This window comes from Phyllostomus discolor, chromosome X, assembly GCF_004126475.2.
Source record: "Phyllostomus discolor isolate MPI-MPIP mPhyDis1 chromosome X, mPhyDis1.pri.v3, whole genome shotgun sequence".
Lineage (NCBI taxonomy): Eukaryota > Metazoa > Chordata > Mammalia > Chiroptera > Phyllostomidae > Phyllostomus > Phyllostomus discolor.
This window is the reverse complement of record NC_050198.1, coordinates 85,508,186-85,529,907: the sequence shown is the minus strand read 5'-3', so window position 1 is coordinate 85,529,907 and position 21,722 is coordinate 85,508,186. Positions and strand designations below refer to the sequence as shown.

The 21,722-nt window shown below is 37.9% G+C and overlaps 1 protein-coding gene across 1 annotated transcript in view; it reads right to left on the bottom strand.

Moving 5' to 3' along the window:
- The window catches only part of ADGRG4 (adhesion G protein-coupled receptor G4), a 97,801-nt gene extending 79,000 nt beyond the window's left edge, over positions 1–18,801 (bottom strand). The window contains 3 exon segments of the mRNA XM_028523373.1: positions 15,578–16,183; positions 17,471–17,502; positions 18,776–18,801. Of these exon segments, the coding sequence (XP_028379174.1) occupies positions 15,578–16,183; positions 17,471–17,502; positions 18,776–18,801 (664 nt within the window).
- Positions 18,802–21,722: the final 2,921 nt, after the last annotated feature.

Here is a 21,722-nt window from a genome sequence, read left to right as displayed (position 1 = left end):
TCTGGAGTTTTGTCCAGGAATAAGCTGTCCTCTGGCACTCACCCTGATGCCAGACACTTCAGTTCCTCCCCGTATGCCATGGTGCCCTTCAAGCTGCTGTTCTGGTACTGGAGTCCAAGGGGATTGAGTCTGCATATATCCTAAGACTGTTGTAGGCGTTTTAAGAAGATACCTCTGAAAATCCCACAGTTTCTTCTACTGCCCCAACCCCTACTGGATTTTATAGCCAGAAGTTATGGGGACTTCCCTTCCTAGTACTGGAACCCTAGTCTGGGTGGTCTGGTGTGGGGCTGGGATCCCTCATTCCTGAGGTATCCCTCCTGATTTTCATCCACCACACATTTTGAGACTGCCTGCTCTGCATCTCTGTATCTCCATCTCTCCTCCCCTCCTACCAATCTGGATGAATGCAACTTCTTTAATTCCTTGGTTGTCAGACCAAGGAATTAAAGCTCAATTTTCTGATGATTCTGGGTGACAGTTGTTTTGTAATTTAATTGTAATTTTTGCTGTGGTTGTATGAGGAGGCAAGTTGTGTTTACCTACACCTCCATCTTGATTAAAACCAAAGAATGGAGCAGAAGAATGTAGACACAGCCAACATAGAAAAACAGTCGTTAAAGAACTTTGAGAGAGAGAAAATCAAACTGATGACCTTCTGCTTTAAAGGAGGATAGATATTATATCTACGAGTGGAACAATTTCTGTTTAAACCTAACACTATACTCTTCCCTTCTCATACTCCATTCCGTATTCTTCATTCCTTTTTTATTCATGATGTAAATTTCACTTTCTTTCTTCACATTGCTCCAACTCCCAACCCTTATTAGTGCTACTCCGTCTACACTCTCAAAATCATTTTTCTTTTAGTAGGTAATCTCATATCTGCTCTCATTTCTTATAATAGTTTTAATCTCTTTACACCCTTATTGATACTGGTTCATTTGTTGTTGATAGTGGGATTGTGGGGGCTGGTATTTTTGTGGGTCTGGGTGTGCTTCCTGGGCTTTGTGGTTTTGTTCTGGCAGCACCTGCACAAGAGCACACAAGATGTGATGGGTGGAGTGACTCTCAGTCAACCAGGTAGAGGGAAAGACCTACCAAAGAATGACTCAACAACAATCAACACCCAATAACATCCAGAGAGCCAACATAAATGGCATAAAGGGCATCCCAAGAGCATCTAGTTCAGGTGATCAAGGAGACTGCACCCCTGAATCTCACAGGCCTCCTACCATAGAAGTTCACATTACAAACTCGGGGAGTCAGAACAGATCAATTTAAGAAGCAGAGGCAAACAAGAAGAGTATCACAAATGATGGAAAGACAAAAAAAAAAAAACAAGTGGAAGGAAAGGAGCAATCCCCAGAAAGAATGCTAAATGAAATAGAGCCAAGTCAACTATCAGACACTGAGTTCAAAACAATGGTTAAAAGGAAGCTTAATGAGTTCAGTGTGAATTACCAAAAACTACAACGAAACTATGAGGAATTTACTGTAAACTACATCAGCAAAAAAGGACATAGAAACAATTAACAAGCACCAAGAGGAAATGAAGAATACAATATCTGAACTGAAGAACACAGTAGAAGGAATCAAAAGCAGGCTAGATAGAGCAGAGAATCAAATCAGTGAGCTGGAGGACAAGGTAGAAAAAAACTCCCAGAAAGAGCAAGAAAAGGAAAAAAGACTCAAAAAGAACAAAGAGGGGTTAAGGGAACTGCACAACAACATGAAAATGGAATAATATCCAATAATAGAGACACCAAAAGGAGAAGAAGAGAAGCAAGGAATAGAAAACCTATTTGAAAAAGTAATGATGGAAAACTTCCCTTATTTGATGAGAAGAAAAGCCACACAAGTCCAGGAAGCAAAGAGGATCCCTATCAAGAGGAACCCAAAGAGGCTCACTGCAAAACACATCATAATTAAAATGACAAAATTCAAAGACAAAGAAAGAATCTTAAAGGCAGTAAGGGAGAAACAGGAAGTAACATACAAGGGAGCCCTGATAAGGCTAGCAGCTAATGTCTCAACAGAAACATTATAAGCCAGAAGGGAATGGCAAGAAGTACTCCAAGTAATAAAAAACAAAGGCCTGCAACCAAGACTAGTCTACCCAGTGAGGCTCTCAGTTAAAATGGATGGTGAAATAAGGAGTATCCCAGACAAAAGAAAGCTGAAACAATACTCCTCCACCAAACCAGCATTGCAAGATATACTAAAGAGATTGCTTTAAGAGCAGGAAGAAAACAGTGAGGGAAAGAGGAACACAGGTGCAAAGGGGGAGAAGTGAGTAAGTAACTATCAATAATAACCTTAAATGTAAATGGAGTAAATGCTCTAATCAAAAGACATAGGGCAGCTGAATGGATAAGAAAACATGATCCACACATATGCTGCCTACAAGAGACCTACCTCAGAACAAAAGACCTACAGAGACAAAGAGTAAAGAAGGGTTGGAAAGAAATAGTCCAAGCAAATGGACAGGAAAAAAAGCCAGGGTAGCAATATTTATATCTGACAAAATGCACTTCCAGACAGAAGCCATAAAAGAGACACAGAAAGACACTTCCTAATACTCAAGGGCAGAATCCATCAAGAAGACATAAGCATTGTAAACATATATGCACCCAACATAGGAGCACCCAAATACATAAGGAAATTCTTGGAGGACTTCTAGAAAGATATTGGCAACAACATAATTATGGTGGGGAATTTTAACATCCCACTATCAAAAATGGATACATCTTCCAAACAAAATATCAAAAGGATACTGTGGCATTGAAGAATGTCATAGATCAAGTGGACTTAACTGGCATATATAGAACCATTTATCCAAAAAAAAGAAAAACACACATTCTTTTCAGATGCACATGGAATATTTTCAAAGGTAGACCACATGTTAGGACACAAAACTAGCCCCAACAAATTCAAGTAAATTGAAATCATATCAAGCATTTTTTTCAGACCATACGGGCTTGAAACTACAAACCAACCTCAAGGAAAAAATTCAAAAATATTCAAAATCATGGAGACTGAATAGCATGCTATTATACAATGAATGGGTTAAGAATGAGATCAAGGAAGAAATGAAAAAGTTTTTGGAAACAAATAAAAATGAGCTCACAACAGTCCAAAACTTGGAGACACAGCGAAGGCAGTCTTGAGATGGAAGGTCATAGCAATCCAGCCCTATCTAAAAAATACAGAAACATTTAAAATAAACGACCTAACCCTGCATCTCCAAGAACTAGAGAAACAACAACAAACAAAGCTTAGAGTAGAAGGAAGGAAATAATCAAGATCAGAGCAAAATTAAAGGACATAAAGGGTAAAAGAACAATTCAAAGAGTCAATAAATACAGGAGCTGGTTCTTTGAAAAGATAGACAAAATTGATAAGCCTTTAAGCAGACTTATCAAGAAAAAAGAGAGAGGAGTCAAATAAATAAAATTAGAAATGAAAAAGGAGAAATTATTACTGATATCACAGAAATACAAAGGACTGTAAGAAATGATTACAAAAAACTACATGCCAAGAAATTTGAAAACCTGAGTGAAGTGGAAAATTTTCTAGAAAAGCATAATCTTCCAAAAGTGAATGAAGAAGAAGCAGAAAGATTAAACAGACCAATAACAACTGGTGAAATTGAAGCAGCAATAAAAAAAACTCCCACCCTGGCTGGCGTAGCTCAGTGGATTGAGCACGGGCTGAGAACCAGGCATCGCAGGTTTGATTCCCAGTCAGGGCACATGCCTGGGTTGCAGGCCATGACCCCCAGCAACCGAACATTGATGTCTCTCCCTCTCTTTCTCTCTCTTTCTCTCCTTTCCCTCTCTAAAAATAAATAAATAAAATCTTAAAAAAAAGAAATGTGTTTTAAAAAAAAAAAAAAAAAAACTCCCGTCACACAAAAGCCCTGGACCAGACAGTTTCACAGGAGAATTTTACAAAACACTTAAGGGGGACTAACCCCTATCCTTCTCATACTACTCCAAAAAATCCAAGTAGAGGGAAGACTACCAAACTCTGTTTATGAGGCCAGAATCATCCTAATCCCAAAACCAGGTAAAGACACAACAAAGAAAGAAAACTACAGGTCAATATTGCTGATCACCATAGATGCTGAAATCCTCAACAAAATGTTGGCAAATAGTATCCAGCAATACATTAAAAAGATCATACACCATGACAAAGTGGGATTCATCCCAGGGATGCAAGGATAGTACAATATTCACAAATCAATAAATGTAATACATCACATAAACAAAAGCAAAGACAAAAACCACATGATCATATCAATACATGCAGAAAAAGCATTTCATAAGGTACAGCACCCATTTATGATAAAAACACTCAGCAACATGGGACTAGAGGGACCATTCCTCAACATAATAAAGGCCACATAGGAGAGACCTACAGCCAACACCATACTCAATGGGCAAAACCTAAAAGCTTTCCCACTAAGATCAGGAACAAGACAAGGATGTCCACTTTCACCACTTCTATTCAACATAATATTCAAAGTCCTAGCCACAGTGATCAGACAAGAAAAAGAAATAAAAGGCATACAAATTGGAAAGGAGGAAGTAAAACTGTTACTGTTTGCAGATGACATTATAGTGTTCATGGAAAACCTAATAGACCCTACCAAAAAACTATTTGACCTAGTAAGTGAATTTGGCAAAGCAGCAGGATACAAAGCCAATATTCAAAAACTGAAGGCATTTTTGTACACAAAGAATGAAATATCAGAAACAGAAATGAGGAAAAAAATACCATTTGCTATAGCTACAAGAAAAATAAAGTACCTAGGAACAAACTCTACCAAATAGGTAAAATACCTGTACTCAGAAAACTATACAACACTGAAGCAATAAATTAAAGAAGACACAAATAAATAGAAGCACATACTGTGTTCATGGATTGGAAGAATTAGCATCATCAAAATGTCCATACTACTCACCTGGCTGGTGTGGTTCAGTAGATTAAGTGCTGGCCTGCAAACCAAAGTTTTGCTGGTTCGATTCCCAGTCAGGGCACATGCTTGGGTTGCAGGCCCAGTCCCAGGTTGGGGTGCAGGAGAGGCAACCATGCATTGATGTTTCTCTCCCTCTCTTTCTCCCTCCCTTCCCTTCTCTCTAAAAGTAAATAAATAAAATAAAAAATGTCCATACTACTGAGAAGGGAATCTATAAAGCAATTTGTAGTTTCAACACAGTCCCTATCAAAATACCAATGACGTATTTCACAGATACAGAACAAACACTTCAAAAATTTATATGGAACTATAAATGACCCCGAATAGCCACAGCAATTCTGAGAAAGAAGAACAAAGTAGGATGGATTACCATATCTGACATCACACTATATTACATGGCCATGGTAATCAAAACAGTCTGGTATTGGCATAAGAACAGACACATAGATCAATGGAAAAGAATAGAGAGCCCAGAAATAAACTCAAGTCTCTACGTTCAATTAATATTTGAAAAAGGGAACAAGAGCATAAAATGCAGTAAAAACAGCCTCTTCAACAAATAGTGTTGGAAAATCTGGACAGCTACATGCAAAAAATGAAACTTACAACATACACAAAAATAAATTCAAGATGGATAAAAGACTTAAATATAAGTGGTGATACCATAAAAGTCCTAGAGGAGAATAATAGGCAGGAAAATCTCAGATATTCCATACAACGATATTTTCACCAATATGTCTCTTAGAACAAGAGACATAAAGGAAAGAATAAAGAAATGGAACTTCATCAAAATAAAAAGCTTCTACATGGCTAAAGAAAACATCAGCAAAATGAAAAGGGAACCAACCATATGGGAAAATATATTTGCCAATGATATCTCAGACAAGGGTTTGATCTCCAAAATATATAAAGAATTCACATGATTCCACTCCAGGAAGACAAACAATGCAATTGAAAAATTGGCAAAGGACCTCAAAAGACACTTCCCCAGGAGGACATACAGAGAGCTCAGAGACATATGAAAGGATGTTCAGCATCACTAGTCATCAGAGAGATGCAAATTAAAACCACAATGAGATACCACTTCACACTGGTCAGAATGGCTATCGTAACCAAATCAACAAACATTGAGTGATGACAAGGTTGTGGAGCAAAGGGAACCATTGTACACTGTTGATGGGAATGCAGACTGGTGTAGCTACTGTGGAAAACAGTATGGAATTTCCTCAAAAAAAAACCAAAAAACAAAAAACAAAAATGGAACTGCCTTTGACCCAGCAATTCCACTGCTAGGATTATATCCTAAGAATCCTGAAACACCAATTCATAAAAACCTACACACCCCAATGTTCATAGAAGCACAATTTACAATAGCCAAGTGCTAGAGGCAACCTAAGTGCCCATCAGTAAATGAGTGGATCAAAAAAATGTAGTACATTTACACAATGGAGTGCTATGCAGCAGAAAGAAAGAAGGAGCTCCTACCCTTCATGACAGCATGGATGGAAGAGGAGAGCATTATACTAAGTGGAGTAAACCAGGTGGTGAAACAGAAACACCAGGAATAATAACAGGAATAGAAAGTTCACTGAAAAGGATATACAGATGGCAAATAATCACAGCAAAATATGTTCAACACCATCAGGCATTAGGGAAATGCAGATTAAAACCACAATAAAACATCATTATACACTTACCAGAATGGCTAAAATAAAAAAATAGTGACAACACCAAATGCTGCAAGGATGAAGAGAAACTGGATCACTCATCCATTGCTGTTGAATGTAAAACTGTCCAGCCACTTTGGAAAACAGTCTGAAAGTTTTATATAAAACTAAATTTGTAACCACCACGCAACCCAGAAATCATACTCCTGGGCATTTATCCCAGAGAAGTAAAATTATGTCCATCCAAAAACCTGTCTACAAATGTTATTAGCAGGTTTTTTGTTTATTTTTTAGATTGTTATTTATTTATTTTTAGAAAGAGAGGAGGGGAAGGAGAAAGAGAGGGAAAGAAATATCAATGTGTGGTTGCCTCTCAAACACCCGCTATGGTGACCTGGCCTACCACCCAGGCATGTGCCTGGACTGGAAATCGAACCAGAGACCCTTTGGTTTGCAGGCCTGGGCTCAACCCACTGAGCTACACCAGCCAGGGCAATAGCAGGTTTTATTTTTAGTAGCCAAAAATCGGAATCAGCCCAGGTATCTTTTAACAGGTTAATGGCTAAACAAACTGTAGTATATCCAGACCATGATATACTACTTAGCATCTAGGTTGCTTCCAGCATGTAGCTATTGTAAATTGTGCTGCTATGAACATTGGGATGCATAGGTTCTTTTGTATTGGTGTTTTAGTATACTTAGGATAGAGTCCCAGCAGTGGAATTGCTGGGTCAAAAGGCAGATCCATTTTTAGTTTTCTGAGGAAGTTCCATACTGCTTTCCATAGTGGTTGTACCAGTCTGCAGTCCCACCAACAGTGCACTAGGGACCCCTTTTCTCCATAACCTCTCCAACATTTGTTTGTTGCTTTGTTTATGATGGCCATTCTAGATGCCCATCACTAAATGAATGGATCAAAAAACTATGGTACATGTACACAATGGAATTCTATGCAGCAGAAAGAAAGAAGGAGCTCCTACCCTTTGCAACAGCTTGGATGGAGCTGGAAAACATTATGCTAAGCGAAACAAGCCAGGCAGTGGAAGACAAATACCATATGATCTCACCTTTAACAGGAACCTAAACAACAAAACAAAGAAACAAGCAAAATATAACCAAAGATACTGAAATAGAGGACAGGCTGACAGTGACCACAGGGGAGAGAAGAGGGAATTTCAGGGGCCAATGGGAAGGGTTCACAGGAACAAATTTAAAGGACACATGGACAAAAACTAGGGGGGGTGGTAATGGGAGGGAAGTGGAGAGGGTTGGGAGGGTGGGCTGGACTGGGAGTAAAAGGGAGAAAACTGTACTTGAACAATGATTAAAATAAAATTTAAAATAAAAAAAAGAAATACTACTTAGCAATAGAACAGAATGAAATATTCATACAAGCAAGAACCTGGATGGATCTCCAGAGAATTATGCTGAGTAACAAAAAAAGACTAATCCAAAATGTTACATACTGTATGATTCCATTTATTAACATTTTTGAAATGACAAAACTTTAGAAATGAATGACAGATTAGTGGTTCTCAAGAGTTAGGGATGCGGGGAGTAGAGTGGAGTGGTGGGAAGGGTAGAAGGGAGGTGGGAGTGTTTATAAAAGGGTAACATTAGGAATCCTTGTGTGTGGAAGCTGTTTAGTATCTTGACTGTGGTGGTGGAGAGAAGCATCCACAGGTGGAAAAATACTGCATAGAACTTCATACACAGAAATGAGTACAAGTAAAACTAGAAAAATCTAAGTAAGATTGGAGAATGTTATCAATGCCAAAATTCTAGTTGTTATACTATAACTTTACAAAAATGCAACTATTGGGGGAACCTGGGCAAAATGTGCAAGGGGTACCCAGCTCAATAAAAATTCAATTAAAAAAATCAAATGCAAAAGCCCACACTGTGCAAGCAGTTGAGCAACTACTGAGTATTCATACTGAAAGAATGGCAAAAGCCATGGAATCTGACCTCCATTTTTAAAGGGTTCACAAACATGTTTTGCCACATTCATTCTGTTTGCATTTGTGAACAAGTGATCACTTGCACAAATGATTTGCATAAGCCATCTCTATATTTTAAAGTGGGGACAATCCATGCTTATTCATAGGGGCCTGTGGGTTTAATTGCCATTTGCTCCTTCACTATATACAAAATTGTATTACTGCAACCATTGGAAGCTGGAGAACAGAGGTATAGAGTAGCTGAATATTTATGAGGCATTTTGTTGCAGATGTACCTGCCAACAGAATGTTAAGCAGAACATTTGCTAAGGTACCCAATTTTCCTTGTGATTTGGGCATATCACCTCATATTAAATCTTTGTGTTTTTCTAACCTACATATTATATCTGGATTTTCTTTCAATCACCTCTGTAAATATAATTCAGAGTATGTTTATTAGATTTGTGATAGACAATGGTGACCAGAAACTACCACAGACATATTTACCTGTTAGGTAAATACACACACACACACACACACACACATACAATGAGCATCTTTAAAATGATGAGAAAAAATTTTTTTCAAAGTGTGTCTGTATTCAGTTTTCAGGCAAGGATATGAAAAAATGAATTCTGTGATAGGGAGAGAGACTAGCTAGAGCTTCCATCTCTGAATCTACAGGAGAATACCACCCCGTGCAGGAGAATACAAATAAGAAGGTTTGAGCAAACTACCATATTTTTTGGACCGTAAGACACACCTAGGTTTTAGAGGAGGAAAAAATGTGGTAAAATATTTAATAACATAAATAACATAATATTTCACCAATGTAAGTGTAAATAGAACTCGACAGCAGCATTACCAACCATTTTACCTGCCAAATTTGAAGGAGTGGAAGGTGCGTCTTATAGTCTGAAAATACCGAGCAAAGAGTCCCAGCTTATAATTATGATGAAAAATGAGACTAGCACAGAGAATTGATGTACAAGGGCAAAACAAAATTACCCTTTAGTCAGTAGAGCCCATCGCCATGGAACCTTTCATACCAAAGCTGATAAATGGATAGAAGGCTTAATTGTGGGTCAAGTGAAGGCCTTAGAAAGCACATAAACTATGTAATCAACCTCTGCACATTTAAAGAATGGTACATTCATAAAGTAATTGAAAGCAGCTGGAGCATTATATCAATTAATAAGTCCTAGCAAACCAATAGCTCCACAGATACAGGGACCCTAATTTTGATACAGTATAAATTTCCCAGGATGGACTCAATTCGTGTTATTTCATTCTTATCAAAGAGGGATAACTCAGAGTAATTTAATCTGCATATTTTTAGGAAGAGTCTTCATACATTCACAAGTCAGAACAAATACTTTATTGGATCATGTGAACTGAGGTTAGGAAATTATTTTCAACATACCCACAGAGGAATTTTAGCTTATGATCAGTCCCTAATGGTTACTTCAACAAACACCTGTCACCATTCATTCCTTTTAATAATATTGTTGACTACTGTCAGAGCTAAAACCTGAAAGCAACTTAACAGCTCTGAGAAGGGAGCTTATTCAATGAATTATAGCATGATCTTATTCTATCATGCTAATCAGCATCACCCCTCATAATCAGATAGCTCTATGTTTTCTGATATGGAAATATCTCCAAACTGTGTTATTAAATGTAAAAAAAGATAGAGAAGACTATACATATAATAATAATTCCAACTGTGGAAAACAAAAAACAAAGATCAAGTGATCCCAAGTTTCAAATTGTTTCTGCAAAAATACATAAGAAATTGTTAACAGCTCTGGTGTGGCTGGTCTGGCTCAGTGGATTGAGTACTGGCCTGTAAACCAAAGGGTTGCCAGTTTGATTCCCAGTCAGGGCACATGCCTGGGTTGCAGGCCAGGTCCCCAGTAGGGGACGTAAAAGAGGCAACCACACATTGATGTTTCTCTCTATCTCTTCCTCCCTCCCTTCCATTGTCTCTAAAAATAAATAAATAAAGTCTTTTAAAAATAAACAAAAGAACTATTAAAAATAGAAAATCAAGTTAATTTATAAAAGTTTATATCCTTTTCCCTTGAAAGTCTACTTTTAATAATGTGTCCTATGAAATTACAAGCCCACAGATACCAAGATGTGTATATAAGGTAATTTGTTGTAGCATTTTTGTAATTGCAAAAAATTGAGAGCACGTTAAACATTCATCAATGATGAATTAGTTAAGTAAGTTATAGTACATCTAAATGTACTTATGTGTCCATGATAACATGGTAAAATAAATTATAAAACAATACATATTTACATACATATTATTTTTGTTTTCTTATTTTTATTTATTTTCTTTTAAGATTTTATTTATTTTTAGAGAAAGAGCAAAGGAGGGGGAAAGAGAGGAAGAGAAAAACCATGAAATGGGGACGATAATTGAACAATAAAAAAGAACACAAAAAAATGAAACTCGACCACCAACTTACACCATACACAAAAATAAAGTCAAGATGGATAAAAGATTTAAATATAAGCCATGACACCACAAAAGTCCTAGAGGAGAACATAGGCAGGAAATTTTCAGATATCCCATGCAGCAATGTTTTCACCGATATGTTCCCTAGAGCAAGGGACATAGAATAGACAAATAAGACTTCATCGAATTAAAAAGCTTCTGCATGGCTAAAGAAAACATCAGCAAAATGAAAGGGGAACCAACTATATCAGGAAATATATTTGCCAATGATAGCTCAGATGCGGGTTTGATCTCCAAAATATACAAAGAACTCACACAACTCCACACCAGGAAGACAATCCAATTAAAAAATGGGTGAAGCCTGGCTGGTGTAGCTCAGTGGATTGAGTGTGGGCCTGAGAACCAGTGGGTTATCAGTTCGATTCCCAGTTGGGGCACATGTCTGGGTTGAGGGCCAGGTCCCCAGTAGGGGGTGCACAAGAGGCAACCACACATTGATGTTTTTCTCCTTCTCTTTCTCCCATCATTCCCCTCTCTCTAAAAATAAATAAAATAGCCCTGGCTGGTGTAGCTCAGTGGACTGAGCGTGGGCTGCAAACCAGAAGTTCACAGGTTCACTTCCCAGTCAGGGCACATGCCTGGGTTGTGGACTGGGTCCCCAGTGGGGTCCATGTGAGAGGCAACCACACACTGATATTTCTCTCCCTTTCTTTCTCTCTCCCTTCCTCTCTTTCTAAATAAATAAATAAATAAAATCTTTTTAAAAATAAATATATGTAAAAATTTTAAAAATGGGCAAAGGATCTGAACAGACCCTTCTTAAAGGGGGACATACATAAGGTGCAAAGTCATGTGGAACTTTTTATTACATCTTGATGGCATGTGAATATCCTTGCTGAAGAAAAAAGTACTAAGTAACCTGTATTCCTGTTCTTCTAGTAATTAAAATTATTTTTAAAATAATTGGTAAAAAGAAAGAAAAAGAAACATTAGTGTGTGGGTGCCTCTCATGCACTCCCTACTGGGGACCTGGCATGCAACCCAGGCATGTGCCCTGACTGGGAATCGAACCAACAGTCCTTTGGTTCACAGCCTGGCACTCAACCCCCTGAGCCATACTAGCGAGGGCTTTTTTTGTGTGTTTTGTTTTAAACTGTACACATCCATGCACACATGCACACATACACACACACTTACTTAAACCCAGAGGAAAAAAATCCAAAAATAGACATCTCCATGGAAAGGATTTGGGGTAGGTTTTACTTTATACTTCATGTACTATTGTATTACTTAAGTTAATTTTATTCACAATCATAACATATACATTTGTCATTTTTAAAAATAAAGACTAAAACTACTCCAAAACTAATTACTAATGACTAGCAATTTTGCTGTTATTATTATTTATCATTGTGCTCTTTAAATATCCCTGAGACATTTCTAATTATATGAAGTACTTGTTTATTAAACCCAGGTAAGGTTCACAGGTTTCAGCAAATGTTCCCCAAAAGCCTTGTTCTCATGAATATATAAATATATACATACATAATTTATGTGTAAGTAGATTTATTGAAATTTTTAATCTAGAAATGTGCTCATTAAAATTTATTTTTAAATGTCATAATCCTTCTATGGACCATAAATAACAATTTTTTAGGTGAAAGCTGAAGCTAGACATGTTGTAATCACTCCTAATGATTCATGTAATTGTCCCTTTTTTCTCAGATGTCATATGACCAAGATAGAAGTAGAAGAAATTCTATGGTGTTACAGTTTCTTCAATGGTGAGCAGGCAGTGATTGCAGCTGGCATCTTAATTTCCCCAGGTGGGTTATCAGCACCAGTAATACCCACCAAAGGAAAATTTTAAGACACTGATTCATAACATTTTGGGCGTCCAGAGCCTCCCTTGAGGAAGTACTAATGATATGGGAGGTGAAAAGAACATGGGCTTTGCTACCAGACAAATCTCTGTTCAGATCCCACCTCCATTACCTATTTTATGGGTAACCTTCAAATAAAGTTACTTGACCTCTCTGAAAAATGCCTGGCATGTGGTAAGAACTTAGTAAAAAGCAGTCATTATCATGTTATTTTGATAGATATGATAGAAACTATAGACTCTGTCCTCAGGAAAAAAATACACCTTGCATTTTTAGGATATTGCATACAAGGTCTTTGTGCACCTATCAATGCCATTCTAGACCTTAGGTGAGGAATCCCTGGTCTAAGGTTTGGAAAGAACATTTTAAGAAATCTGAGTAGTAGAAGTAACATTTTGTACTCCTTTTGCTGATTATTTTAGATTGTATTTTCTTTTGCTTGTTTGTTGTGTGAGATTATTTGTGTATTATGGCTACCAGGATTTAATCAGACCAAAATTATATATTTTACATTAAGTGTATAGAAGAGCAAAATAAACGCGGGTTGTCTAGCACTTTGACACATCAGTTAGATTTACTGATTTACCAGCAAAGTGGTAGGAAGGGTCATGGCAATTCTCTGTCAGATTAGGTTTTCAAAGGCCACTGCTAACCATGTGGATTTGGTGGAACCATACTTCTGGTTCCTTGGGTCAAAGATAAAATCACTTTAAACTGATTTGAGCAAGCTGTTCAGACTTCACTTTACTAGTACTCAGCTCAGTTTTATAATGAGAGCCAGGTAGTACTATTCTCTTTTATTTTCAAGGCTTCAGAAAAAGAGAACAAATGTATTCAGGTAGTAAGTAACTCAAAGGAATAGCTGTCCTATTCCTTTGCATTAGTCTGATCTCAAAAGAAACACGGCAACCCTCTGGAATGTGCCTCTGCCATTAGCTGAAACAACAGCATCAAGACAATTAGTAAAAACATATCTCCATATTCTGTGAGAGCTCTATTAGGCATGGATCTAGCCCCCATTTCCTCACTAATTAACCCCCTACCTGAAATGCCCAAGAGCAGTAAATTATACTCCTCTAAGAATAAGTGAACATTTCAGGAAATGAGATAAAGTCCAATCTTGATACTGTTATCACTGACTTTACCCACACTTCAGGACTGCTGCGCTGATGATGCAGAAGATTGGACTTGAGGGGATTGTGGAGTTGTACAGAGAAAAAAAATCTTATATTCCTCATCAAAATTGGAAAGAAGGTGGGAAATATATGGGTAATTCCAAAAAGCCAGTTTTCTTACAAGAACTCCATTCCAATATCATTATTATTTTCAAAATAAAAATGAATTGGTTCGTAAATACCATTCCCTGTTAAAAGGAACCAGAGCTCTTTGGTAAAATTGCCGATTCCTGAGCTGAACAGAGAAAATACAAGATGAGCCTCTAACATCTTGCTGTGCTAAAAGTAAGGAAATGCTCAAAAAATTATGGGAATATGTGAAAAGGACACAAGAGCCACATTGAAGGACTCCCACCGGCCAAATCTGGGCCAACTTGAACATCAAAATAAATAATAGCAATAAATTGTAACCTAAAGTAAGAGTCCATGAGTTTATGCTGATACAAACACATAAACAACTGAAAAAATAAATAAGTAAATGGAAAGAAGGGAACACTCTTACCTACAATAGAAGTCTAACTAATAAATGTAGAAAAGTGATGGAGCTTTAAAAATCATCAATTTGCAGCCATTAAAATAATAAGTGATTGAGATAAGAATCATCAACAGATGTAAAACTACTGGGTAAAAGTGTGATAAGAACAAGATATTTACATAGCCTCCAAATGTCTCCCCAGAAATTACTTTCAAATTACAAAGGAAAAAATAGTAATTTGACAATGGAGAAATCTAGCAATCATTATCAGAATCAAATGATCAAAGTTATCATCACCAGTAATGGGACAAATTGACATCATGAAAGATAAGGAAAGAATGTTCTTTTCTAGATTAGAATCTAATGAGACATGATAACTAAATTCAATGTGTGATCCTGGAATGGATCTTGGACCAAGCCAAAAATAGCAATAAAGGAAATTATTAGGACAATTGGCTAAATTTGAATGTGGACGATGTATTAGTCACATTAGTCCACATTAGTCGCATGTGTCAATGTTTAATTTCCTGATTTTGATCATTGCACTGTGGTTACATAAAAGAATGTCCTCATTCTTAAGAAATACACACTGCAATATTTGGGTGTAATACTTAGGGATAATGAGATGTTATGTCAGCAACTTTCAAACTGTTAATAGTGTGTGGGGGGGGAGGGAAAAGAAAGAGAAAGACAGGGAGAATGATAAAACATATGAGGAAAATGTAACAGTTGTTGAGTCTGGGTAAATAATATATAGAAGTTCTTTGTCCTATTGCAATATTTCTGTAAGTTTGAAGTCTTATCAAAATAAAGGACAAATAGTATTTGTTCTATATTACAAAGTAGATGACAAAACTGGTAAGCTTTGGCCTCTCTGAGGAACACAGCACCATAGCATAGGAGTGGGTTATTTGCAGTAGGGAGCAGAACAGTATTGCATCATTGCTACCCTTGCTAAGGAGGATAGTTTGTAAGTTACTCACAGCAGCGCAGTTTCACATCAGCAGTTGGAATGATGTTGTTGACAAGCCAAACATCGTCTTCCCAACTAACTACATTTCCACCCAAGCACTTCATAAATTCCTCATTTTCCAGGATGTGGTCCCAGAGTTGAAAGTAGTACAAGCTGCCAGTGAAGGGAGGCACCATGCTTTTAATTTGTATGTCCCTGTTCTTCAGAAAATGCCCTAGAACCAGAGTTCCATTAGGTGTCAGGTTTTGTGGTTGATCCATTATTATTAGTATCCTTTTTTTATTCAGGAAGAGCTCTAATCTGCCCTTCACACCATCCCATATCAAGCATACTGTATGCCATTGAAATGGGGTCAGATGGTAATGGATATAAAAGGTCTTGCCCAAGTTGTATAGTATTAAGTGCTGATGATCTCCTGAAAGTCCAAGGTCTATGTCTTCTCTCATATTATTAGTAATATAGGAAAAAGCCATCCAATCACTTGATTTGCCATTCACAAATACCAGGTCCATGCATGCTGTGAATCGACTGAGTTCAGGAATGGTTTTGGTCAGGCTTACGTATGTGTCAGCTCTTTCATAAAAATCCAGCCGTTTTCCTTTTAGTGAAAGTGCATCTGTCCAAATTTTGGGAAGGAGAAAGAGAAAACAAATGAAATTTTAGTATCAAAAATCAATTTTGTAATCTTCTTTAGCCATATAGTTAAATCCAGATTATGCAATACTATTATGACTCAATACTGGTGAAAATAAGCCAAATAGTAGATATACAAAAATCATCTCTATTTCACATTGGTATGTGGCTTTTTTTGGCATAAGAGTTTATTCCTAATTATATTTTGCCTGGGGTAATGTGAAAACTTAGATTAGTGTTCCCAGGGCACACACAAGTTGGACAGTTTGGGGAGCAATTAGAAGTGTATGGTTAGTGGAATGGGAGGAGGCCAAGAAAAAGGCAGCTTGGACTTAAAATTTGCTGCACATAATTCTCACTTACATAATCAAAAGATAAAAATTTCTGTCTACCTAACTGCCTTATTATATTCATGGCGCAATAGCAATTTATTTCTCCAAAGCCTTTTCCTGAGCCAAATTATCTGATTATTCTGTGTCTGAAGACCGCTTCTCACTGAAGGCACTGACAAGGGCCTGAAGGACAGCCAGCTGGACAATACGAAATGCCAGGGCTTATGTTTGCACCCAGGAATGAGAGAAATGGAACAACTCTGAGTGTATCCTGATTCTATCACTCTATTTCCTCAAGAGGGGCTACAGCTTTAAGCAGCAGCTTTAAGAGGCTCTAGGTGACCATGGAGTCAGTTATCACTGGCTCATGAGTCACACAGCTTGGGGCAGAATGCCAGCCCTGACGTTCATCATCTGTGTAACTTTGAACAAGTAATTTAACCTTTGAATGCCTCCGTGTTTGCTTCAGTAAAATTGGGATTCAGGGACACAGTGTTGTATTTATGCACAACTCTAGGGGCCACCATTCACATTATTATCTATGCTAGAAAATACCCCTACCTACTGACCTCAAAGGATTGTTTGAAAATTAAATGAGTTGATACATGCAAAGTCCTCTCAAATATTGCTGAAGAGTATGTCCATTATTACAGTATTTTGATGGTTAATTTGGCAATATCTATGGAAATTAGAATTCCTGACAGGTGTAGATCAGTGGATTGAGTGCGGGCCTGCAAACCAAAGGGTCACCGGTTTGATTCCCAGTCAGGGCATATGCCTGGGTTGCAGGCCAGGTTGCCAGTTTGGGGCATGCAAGAGGCAACCACACGTTGATGTTTCTCTCCCTCTCTTTCTCCCTCCCTTCCCCTCTTTCTAAACATAAATAAATTAAAATAAATAAATAAAAGTAAATAAATAAATTCTTTAAAAAATAAAACTACTTTAAAAAAGAAAATTAGAATTGAGTATGCTATTTGTTTCATATAGAAAATTATTGATGAATTACTATATTATCACCATTATAACCTTCACACCCTAAGCCATTAGGCAAATATATGATTGCTGAACATCAACCTAATTTCAGTCCCAGCACAGCATAAGATAAATAAAAAATAAAAAAGCTTTACAGCAAGAACAGAATTCCAACTTCTCTCTGAATTAGAGGTATAACCTTGAGACTGCCAATCTAAAACTAACAGCTGTAACAGCACACTACAGAGGTTGGCAAGAAGTGACCACTCTCCTGCTCTAGGAGATGTCCACAAATTAAACCTTCAAGATATTCTCTGTCCTTGCAGTATTCTCTCCCTCTATTGCTGCACTGGACATCTTTCAAAAGCAAACAAATACATGCCTGCTCATACACATTCACATACACAGTCACCTGCACACACATGCACACATATACACATAACCATGTGCCAGAACTCATACCATTCACCTGCTAGGGAGCTATTTCTGAACTGTCCATGGTGGATGAAAAAATGCATATATCTGTCCCTGGCTTATGTGAATATATTATCATCTTTTATGTGGCTAATAAATCAAGAGTGAATTCCAACAAAGCAATAATTTTGAAACCCAAGGCTTGATTGTAGTTAGTTAACATTGCTTTTCTGTTCAACCCTACAAAATAATGTCAAGTACAACATTTAAGAATGAGTTTTATGATGACCATAAATCTCCAGAGCTTATTTGTCACTTAAAAGAGAATGTATTATAATATTATATTGTCTACAAGGGCCTCTCCTCCCTGCAATATATTAATATAAAACAAACTGCAAGGACATGAAGAAGCAACTGACTAAAACAGAAATATAAAAACATGGCTTCTTGCCCTGGCTGGTGTGACTCAGTGGACTTAGCACCAGGCTGCAAACCAAAGGGTCGCTGGTTTGATACCCAGTCAGGGCACATGCCTGGATTGTGGGCCAGGTCCCCAGTAGGGTGCATGCGAGGGCCAACAACACATTGATGTTTCTCTCCCTCTCTTTCTTTCTCCCTCCCTCTCTAAAAATAAATAAATAAAATCTTTTAAAAATATATTTTATTGATTATGCTATTACAGTTGTCCCATTACCCCCTTCATTCCCCTCCACCCTGTACACCCTACCCACCCACATTCCCCCCCTTTAGTTCATGTCCATGTGTCATAAGTTCTTTAGCTTCTACATTTCCCATACTATTCTTGCTCTCCCCCTGTTTATTTTCTACTTACTATCTATGCTACTTATTCTCCATACCTTTTCCAGCTCTCTCCTCGTCCCATCCCCCTGCTGCTAACCCTCAATGTGTTCTCCATTTCTGTGGTTCTGTTCCTGTTCTAGTTGTTTCCTTAGTTTCTTTTTTTCTGTTTTAGGTATGGTTGTTAATAATTGTGAGTTTGCTGTCCTTTTACTATACATGTTTTTTATCTTCTTTTTCTTAGACATGTCCCTTTAACATCTTATAAAATAAGGGCTTGGTGATGATGAACTCCTTGAACTTGACCTTATCTGAAAAGCACTTTATCTGCCCTTCCATTCTAAATGAAAGCTTTGCTGGGTAGAGTAGTCTGGGATGTAGGTCCTTGTCTTTCATGACTTGGAATACTTCTTTCCAGACCCTTCTTGCCTGTAAGGTCTCTTTTCAGAAATCAGCTGACAGTCTGATGGGAACTCTTTGTAGGTGACTGTCTCCTTATCTCTTGCTGCTTCTAGGATTCTCTCCTTCATTTTTACCTTGGCTAATCTAATTATGATGTGCCTTGGTGTGTTTCTTCTTGGGTCCAACTTCTTTGGGACTCTCTGAGCTTCCTGGACTTCCTGGAAGTCTATTTCCTTTGCCAGAATGGGCAAGTTCTCCTTTGTTATTTGTTCAAATAACTTTTCCACTTGTTGCTCTTCCTCTTCTCCTTCTGGTACCCCTATAATTCGGATGTTGGAATGTTTCAAGATGTCCTGGAGGTTCCTAAGCTTCTCATTTTTTTTTGAATTCTTATTTCTCCATTATTTTCTGTTTGGTTGTTTCTTTCTTCCTTCTGGTCCACTCTATTGTTTTGAGTCCCAGTTTCCTTTCCATCACTATTGGTTCCCTGTGCATTTTCCTTCATTTCTGTTATTGTAGCCTTCATTTGTTCATCTAATTTGTGACCAAAATCAACCAATTCTGTGAGCATCCTGATCACCAGTGCTTTGAACTGTGCATCTGATAGGTTGGCTATCTCTTGGTTGCTTAAAAGTACTGGTTCTGAGGATTTCATTTCTGTTTGAGCCATCTTTTTTTTTTCCTTTGGTCTGGTCACACCCGTTACATATGAGGGGTGGAGCCTTAGGTGTTCACCAGGGCTGGACACCCCAGTTGCTGGGTTCTGACACTATATGTGAGGGCAGGGTCCGAGAGGGAACAATGGCGCTTGCTGCACTCTCTGTTGGACCTCAGTCCCTTCTGCCACTTCCCCCAAGCAAACTGGGCCCCTCTGGTGCCAATTCCCATGTGGCTGGGCTTGTGCACCCTGTGGGACTTTCCAAGGACCTCTCCTGTGAGGCTGGGAGTCTCTCCCTGCGCCTCAACCTCCACAGGTATTTTCAGTCAGTGCCCCAAGGCTCTATTTCCCAGTGCTGGGATCCTGGGTTGTGCGCAGTGCCTTCCTTCACAATCACCGCCTCACTGGGTCTGCTGGTTGCCACCCCTCAGCCAGGGTCTGCCAGCTGCCACTTGCGCACTCAGGTTCCACCCGCTGTGGTCTTGCACACCCTGGATGCCTTATGTGCCCAGTCCCAACAGTCTCTGTTCTTCCTGCAGCGACCCGCAACCCACGCCCTGCAGCCTGACTCCGCCCCTCCTACCGGTCTGGATAAACGGGTCTATTTTAACTTCTTGGTTGTCCATCTTCCATACAGTTCACTTTTCTGTCAGTTCTGGTTGTTATTCTGTTTCTAAATTATTGTTGTCCCTATCTTGGTTGTGCAAGGGGGCACAGTGTGTCTACCTATGCCTCCATCTTTGCCAGAAATCCTAAATAAAATCTTTTTTAAAAAGATGGCCTCTCACTATTTTTAAAATACAGGTTAGAACAACAAATAAGATACATTTTTTTTGCTTTTAAAATAACATTTTAGACAGAATACTGTCTGATGGTCCTAAGGGGAAACAAATACTTTATTTCTTTTTAATTTTTATTGTATTTTTCCATTACCATTTAGCCCCCTTATGTCCTCCTCCCCCCAGCAATCACCACACTGTTGTCTATGTCCCCGAGTCCTTTTTCCTTTTTGCTCAATCCTTCTACCTCTAACCTTCCCACCTTAGCTGTCATCCTGTTCTCTATCTATGACTCTATCTCTATTTGGCTTGTTAGTTCACTTTGTTCATTAGATTCCACATATGAGTGAAATCATATGGTATTTGTTTTTCTTCAACTGGCTTATTTCACTTAGCATAATATTCTCCAGGTCTAACCATACTGTCACAAAGGATAAAAATTTCTTTTTTTACAGCTGTAGTATTCCATTCTGTAAATGTCCCATAGTTCTTTCACCAACTCATCTACTGATGGACACTTGGACTGCTTCCACATCTTGGCAATTGTAAATAATGCTGCAATGAACATAGAGGTTCTGATGTTCTTTTGAATTACTGTTTTGGGTTCCTTCAGGTGTACTCCTAGAAGTGGGATAGGTAGGTCAAAAGGCAGAAAGATTTTTAATTTTTTGAGGAAATTCCATAATGCTTTCCACAGTGGCTGCACCAGTCTGCATTCCCACCAATGGTGCAAAATGGTTCCCCTTTCTCTACATCCTCGTCAGCACTTGTTGTTTGTTGATTTACTGGTCATAACCATTTTGACAAGTGATATCTCACTGTGGTTTGAATGATGCATTTCTCTGATGATTAGAAACATTGAGTATTTTTCCATACATCTATTGGCCATCTGTATATACTCTTTGGAGAAGTAACTATTCAGGTGCTTTGCCTATTTTTAATTGGGTTGTTGGTTTTTTTGATGTTGACATTTGTAAGTTCTTTATAAATTTTGGATATTAACCCCTTATTAGATGTATTGGAGAATATGTTCTCTCATTCTGTGAGTTGTCTTTTTATTTTGTTGATGGTTTCCTTTGCTGTGCAAAAACTTTTTAGTTTGATATAGTCCCATTTGTTTATGTTTTCTTTTGTTTCCCTTGCTGGAGAGATATATCTGATAAAATA